This window comes from Gobio gobio (genome assembly GCF_949357685.1).
Source record: "Gobio gobio genome assembly, chromosome: 2".
Lineage (NCBI taxonomy): Eukaryota > Metazoa > Chordata > Actinopteri > Cypriniformes > Gobionidae > Gobio > Gobio gobio.
This window is the reverse complement of record NC_137098.1, coordinates 19152754-19160419: the sequence shown is the minus strand read 5'-3', so window position 1 is coordinate 19160419 and position 7666 is coordinate 19152754. Positions and strand designations below refer to the sequence as shown.

Genomic DNA, 7666 nt, shown 5'->3' with positions numbered 1-7666 from the left:
TAATAAAAGTCCCGCCAGCGACTATGCCATAATAACAGTCCCGCTCTTCAATCGCTCCTGCGGCCTTGCTCAGCTCCACAACACTCGCTCCTGCTCTACTTCAGACTACAGTAATGTTAATAATCGCATCCATGAACATGATTTCTGCCCGAGTCCTATCCTGACTGTTTTCCACCGGCTGTGAGGTGAAGACCACATGTCCCGAGATTCTGCGCTCAAACGTGCCGTCATCAAACTACGCCTTTGTTTTGAACAGGCGACCTCTAGTGGACGGAAAAGTTACATAGTGTAGCTTTAAATAAAGCCCATACATTCAGCATAATACAGAATAATACAGTCGTCACCTCATCCCTCATCCCCCAACCCTGACAATAATGTATTCCTGTGATGTAAAGCTGAATTTTCAGCATTATTACGCCAGTCTTCAGTGTCACGTGATCCTTCAGAAATTATTCAAATATGTTGTTTTGCTGCTCAAGAAACATGTCTTATCAATGCTGAAAACAGTTGTGCTGCTTCATATTTTTGTGGAAACTATACATTACCATTCAAACATTTAGTAAGATTTAATAATAAAAAAAAACATTTACAAGACATTTACAATATTAAATTCTATAAGAAAAAAATGAAGCTGTTCTTTTGAACTTTCTATTAGTCAAATAATCCTGTATCAGTTTCCACAAAAATATTAAAGCAGTGCAATTATAATATTTATATGATTATAATAAGAAATGTTCCTTGAGCAGCAAATCATCACATTGATTTGTGAAGGATGTGACACTGAAGACTGGAGAAGTGATGAAAATTTTACATCAGAGGAATAAACTACATTTTACAGTATGTTTTTACTTAATTTTTGATCAAACAAATGCAGCCTCCGGTGAACGTAAAATACTTTTAAATATTTTTTTTTAGCTGATGAGCTCTGACTGGTCACTTTAGATCCACAGCAAAATTTTTGTTAAATCCTCATTTTTAATGCAACTCTGGAAAGCAAAAACAAATATTATTACTATGAATATGCATTTGTGATGTTGTGCATTTTACATTATCAGAACATTCTGCTGTGGCAAAAACTTTTCATTGTGAACTTTATCATTGTGTGTGGCAAAGAACTGGCTTGCACAGATCTGTAGGTTAGCAAATATATTTTAATATATAATATAATATTTATATATTCATTTAAGCACAATGACAAAACGGCATCATTTTGGTTTAGCTAAATTTACTCCAATAGAGAAGCCACATCTGTATATTTAACAACATTTTTTTTTCAAACTGTCAATCACTTTGTTGTTTTCACTGCAACGTAAGAAAAAAAAAAGAAGTAAAAAGAATACAGAAGAAATGCTAACAGCACGCTGCCCATGAAGGTTTAACGTTTAATGTCAGAAGAGAAAAATGAGATTCAAACATCAGCGATTTGCAAAGCGTTCCAAGCCAAAGTGTCTTGTGAAGCGATAACTGGCTGCTGACTTAGAAAAAGAAAAAAAAGAGAACAACACATCAATAAATAAATATGCAATAACCAAAAAATGCCAAAACAAACAAGTTCTTTAACAAGTGTCTACAATCAACCAAAGTTCAGTATCTATTTTCCCTCCCAAGCAGCTATTCTACCCGACCTCAGCACAGCATGGCAATCCCACTTCAGTTTACACGTCACTGCATCTCTAAAATAACTGATTTGAGCGCCTAAACACTAAGCTCAGCAAAACGTCTAGGGAGCAAACAATATTTAAATTGTATGCAAGCTTCTTATCACGAGATTCATAAATAATTCTGCATATTTAAGTCTGTTTTAAGCTTCTGAACAAACCAGAATTCAGTTGGCACTTTGTCATAGCATGAGAGCATGCTTTAGTCCTCAGTGTAAACGTTACGAGAATAGCTCTTATGCGCACAATCATTTTGCATGTGCTCTATATTTTAATGTTTTTTCTGCTACGAATGTGCATTCTATTATCAATATATGAAGTCTCTCTATTTGTCTTTCTTAATACCTTTCTATTTCTGCAGTAACATTAACTTTTTTTTATCATGAGTTATTCAGCTCAAACATTCTCTACAAGGTCTATACATTTACACCCGAATATTTTAGGAATGTAAAGTCAAGAAAGAAGGAAAAAGAAAAAGAAAGTTTGAACCAACACCACTTAATGAAGCATGTGTGAGTGAATCTCAAGAATGTGTTTGGGCTGTATTTCACCCTAAAGTCTTTTATGGTCCTAAAATACATTTCATGTTCTTCATATAAGATAATATATTTTGGGTTAAAAAATGTCCCTAACATTTCTCTGAGATACACCGTACAGAAGTTAAACCCACCCTATTTCTCTTTCATCAGTTCTGTTATGATCAATGTTCCTGTATTCATTAAAGCACAGTACTACAATCCACTCCCTCAAACTACACCATATTTCAACACCATCAAAATCACTGTCACAATCCTTTGACCATCTCATTAACAGCATCACATAAATTACTGACAAGTGTTGCCATCTCTACGCAAACCAATTCAACATTTCTCAAGAGCTCAGTCTCACATTCTGATGGGGATTTTGATACGTACATAAACGAATGAAGGAATAAAGGTTTTCTTGCATTTACAGCCAGTGACCTCTCATATAAACATTTCACAACATGACAAAGGCATGGCTACTACAACACAGTCAAAACTGTCATATTATGCTGATAAGCATTACTAAGAAAGAGAACAAGCATTTGGAACAACACTACAATAAAAATACAAAAAAGAAAGAGTTGACAAAAACACATGTAAATGATGCTGTAAAGTTATTAAAACAGAAGATTATAGAAAAGGATCTTGAGCCCAGTGTCCTATGTTAAAACCATCAGAACAGACCTCATCTGAACCATCACACGTACATTTACAATTATGAATAGACGTCCCAATTTTGTCCAGTTAGTAAACATACATCAGTACACCAAAACAAGATACAATTGCATTAAATAAATTAATTAATAATAAAACACTTTTATAAATCCACAATATTTTGTATGTACAACTTAAGAACAAAACATCAGTCATAACATAAAAAAGAAGAAAGAAAATTATGTTTTGCTAAAGATAAATTAGCCGATTTTTAGCTTTAGTTTTTTTTTTTTGCATTGTGGCATTATTTTCATGACAAATAAGCACATCCTCCCCCATTGTCATTATCGTAATAGGAAAAAATAACTATTACAGTAGTGAGAAATAATTCTATCAATCCATATTGTGTGCGTGTTTTAAGATGACCAAGTGAAAACAAGAACTGGACGTTTTAAATGTGCTGTGTTTTTTTGTCACAATGTCAAAAATCTAAATGGCCCAATCTTATATTTTTATTACATTTATTTTGAGGAGTACTTTCCGTGACAGTTTTCAACAGGTTTTATGTTTTGTTTGGCTAGATTCAGTGGCTTATGAAATGCTTGTTTTGGACACAATAAGTAAAAGTAGGATAAAACACCTTGAGTTGTGTTTCTTTTATTTATGTTATGCCAATAGTGATGAATCTTCAGCATTACAAAGCTTTTGCAGCATTATCAAGGCTGATATGTTTTAATACTGACATCCAATTTGACAATCAAATGACGTGTATATGGCTTCAGTGGTCTGTTAGTTTTTACAGTATCATTTCATTCGGCCGAACACATTATACTCTTGAGAACTGCATGTAGTGGTCATTAACAACATTGAAAATGTGTCTAGAGTTGACTAGTGTGCACAGTGCCGAATATATTCTCTGCATAGAGGAAAGGAAGTGGCATTAAACTAGAGAAAGACGCTGCAAAGAAAGTTCTTATTCCATTGAGCTCTGCATCATTTTCTGCTGGCAGAGGAAATTCATCTGAATACGCCTCTACTGTTCAAAATGGAAACATGGAAAAGGGCAAGCAATAATAATATGGCTTTTCCATTGTTCTCCAGTTGAGGCGCTGTTTTTAAAATACACTTGGTAAAATGATTTAAAGCGCAAAGCACAGTGCTTAACAGAGGCCCTTGATATGGACAAATCTATCAATCAACAAAGGCTAACCTACAGGTGCTCATAGACATGCACACAATATGTGAGCTACAGAACCACATTAAGTACGCGATGAAAACCACTGTAAATGACGTGAGGACATCTGAAGCCCTTGGTTGCTGGTCTGGGGACGTAATAAAAGTCTATGCTTGGTTGGTAAAACTAGCATAAACGTATAGAGAGCTGACCTAGAATCAGATATCACAGAGAATTCAGTCCACGGATGAAAGGACTGAGGATGCACAAAAAAACCCCCAAAAAAACATCCAACCAACCACAACGCCGCCGAACAACTAAACCAAACGAACAGAAAAACGAATCAATTCAAAGACTGATCATGGCGTGCCCAATGAGATTTGAGCATTTGGCCGTGTGTCCACAGAGACACTAGACAGGGAACATCACCAGAGTCACAATGTCACATACCGCAAAATTCACAAGATGACATTTGTACACAATTGAGAAACATCAATACTACAGCAACAACAACAACATAAAAAAAATCTAATAAATAGAATAATGTACAATCAGTTTTTGACAGGATTTTTTTGTGACTTGTCGCATATATCTGGATTTTACACTTTGAAAAATGACAAAAATGAACATTCTGTCATTTACTCACCCTCAAATCAGTATGACTTTTATTATTTCTTGGAACAAAAAAGGAGAACCGTTGCATACAATGAAAGGGGATTTGCGTGCATTCAAATATGGTACAGTACATTAAGAGGCATCATGCCAGGTTTGAAGTCATTGATACTAATTCCCAATGGTTACTGCACGACTGCTGACAGAATGCGTGGCACCACGCTTAAATATGCAGAAGTGCAAATGAGATGCTTGTCTTGTCCATTTGGGGCCTTGACCTGTCCCCATTCACTTTCATTGTATGGATATGGACATTCTACAAAATATCTCTTTTTAAGTAAAAGCATGGGTTTGAAACAAATAAACAGGCTGGGTAAGTAAATGATACAGAATTGTCCTTTTTGGGTGGCAACAACAGAAATAGAGAAACTGATCTGACTTTACAGTCCTCAAAAATCCACAGTAGCCATTTCAAGTTTGAAGTGCGACGAATGTTAAGGATAGTTGCAGTCTATCTTTTCAAAATGTTCCAGACTTCAACAAATACGTAGTTTCAGATTCGATTTAAGGTTTTGCTGAGGCCTAAGAACTTGTTTTCTTAGACTTAATGAAATCGCACAACAGAATAATAGTGTTGCAGAAACAGCTTGTAACTGAACGATGCATCCTGCCCTCGTGCGTGGGTGGAAATGCAGACGCATAAAAACACGCATGGCATGTCCTCAATAACCGTTCTGGCTTTATAATGTGAAAACAACAGTCTGCAGGGGCTAAGCAACAACACAGTGATCTAGCAAATTTAGTGTTTGAACAGTCTTTCAGCAGATGGTGTCAATAAAAGGCGTAATCTTACAACCAACGCAAAGAATATCACAATCATAATCATGATATTAATATTTGTAAACGCAGCATGATCTTAATGTGCTGTGTAAGAATGATTGGCAAAGATGTGTGTATTTCCAATCAATGTCTTATTAAAATATAGCCTACTTTTGTGAAACAAAAGACAAGTTAGAGAACAAATAGAAGAAAACAGCTAAAAATGATGCGCTGTTTAGACACACAATGTGTTCCATACAGACTTTTGGCCACATAGTGCTGCATTTAATGGATATTTATTTACCATTTCATTAATATATATTTCTTTTTACCACATCCTTGACGTAAATATCCCTGTTTTAGTCGCAGCTGTTTCCTACCCTCTATCAGTATACAAATTATAAACAGAAAATATATGTGATATCATTCTAATGTATACTGAGGCATCTGAATAAATAATTCACAGTAGAAGTAGTCGAATTTAAAGTTTTAAAAAATATATATGCCTTCTATTTCCTGATGCAAATACTGCAGAAATTGAGCTAAAAATGGTACTAAACACACATTTTTAATATATATTTTTTCATAATTTTTGTGTTCTACCATGTTCTGTTTTGATGGACTCTTCCTGTTTTAGGCTAGTTATACATTTAATAATATAGGATATAAATGGCTAATTTTGTCTCCCATATGTACTAGGATTCTATTATAACAAACTCCACTTATGTTGATATACAAGACTGCTGTGGTTTGATAATAAACAATGGTTATAATATAACTGATAATTTAATAAACTACAATTCCTAGAAGTATGATATACAGAAATATAAAAAGCAATATTAATTATCTACTAGGTAATTGCATACCCTGCAATAATGCATTTCATTTCTAAAGAAGGCAAATATTGGCTTTCTAAGTGGCAATCACACAAATTCAGAGAATAATTCTCTGTAACACTGTTAAATGTTGATATGAGTTTGTTTTTTTAAAGGGAATGTACCGACCTCAAGTCTACTCACATTACTAACAAGGGAATAAATGTGTCTAAAGGAACAGTGATCCAGTAGCTAAACCTGTTTCACAACTAGATTTACACCTTAGGCCAGTGGCACATTAAGACATCAACTGAAAACTCCCTATTACGTTGGTCTGACCAACTTCTGACAATCCCACTTAATTCTATCAAGGGTCTAAATAAACTCTCTCTCACACATACAAAATTCCACACAAGCGTCAGCGAACACAGAATGATTGTTTTTCATTCCGACACACAACCTGACCTATGACCCATTCACTGTACAATTTTGTAACCGGACTACAAGTCTTTTGGTCGCTGCCTTTTTGTCCATATCTTTGTCTTCCGTTCTAGTTTTCCATGCGTTCCATGCCTCCGTGGCGTGGGCGTGGCTGTAAAGCATCTTGGCAATCTGATTGGCTGCTTGGCTTCTGTTTGGTGGGAGGTGAAGTGGGCGGGGTGGTGGGCATGGTTTGGTGACTATGATGGGCAAGATGAAGTGCCGGGGATGAGAAGCAGGGGTCATGAACTTTGACCTTATGCTTTTTTAGGGGGAGGGGCCAGTTTGATTATCTCATCTTCTGACGGTTGGCGAATGATATCTACAACATAGAAGAAAGACACAAAGAGAACTATGTTACAGATGACATTACACGCAGTACTGGATTACGTAATCAGATTCCAAAAATTACTTGTAATTAGATTATATTACATTTTAAGATACTCATAATCACACTACAGTTACTTTCCTATTGATTACATGTTATTCTCACAATGGCATTACATTTATTCATAAATCATAAATTCTACTTTTGCTATATTTAAAATGTTCCTTTCGATAACATTCTACTGCTTATATTATACGTTCAGAAGGTCTTCCAGGTTTGTGGAATTGCACACACAGACCAGTCACTAGTCATGTGCCTATCACTGAAAACTGGGATCCACACAACATTTGATCACTGCATTTACAGAAATCATTTCACTTTTAAGATTCACTTAACATTGCAACATTGCATATCTAATCAGCTTCTAACGAACACATTACTCAACATTTGAATTATCACTCTGTGAGTCATTTAAACATGTATTACTGGCTATTATTGCTTTTATACTCAAGAGCGCTCTGTGCACTGCCATCTATCAATGATTATTGGCTTTTGTTTACATGTGCCTCGGACACCAGTCATGCTAATGGTGTTCCCCATAG

The 7666-nt window shown here is 35.3% G+C and overlaps 1 protein-coding gene across 1 annotated transcript in view; it reads right to left on the bottom strand.

Moving 5' to 3' along the window:
- Window positions 1–1192: 1192 nt before the first annotated feature.
- The window catches only part of pea15 (proliferation and apoptosis adaptor protein 15), a 79792-nt gene continuing 73318 nt past the window's right edge, over window positions 1193–7666 (bottom strand). The window contains exon 5 of the mRNA XM_079810763.1: window positions 1193–7058. Coding sequence (XP_079666889.1) covers window positions 6994–7058 — 65 coding nt within the window. The 3' untranslated portion in view covers window positions 1193–6993. The remainder of the gene's footprint in view (window positions 7059–7666) is intronic.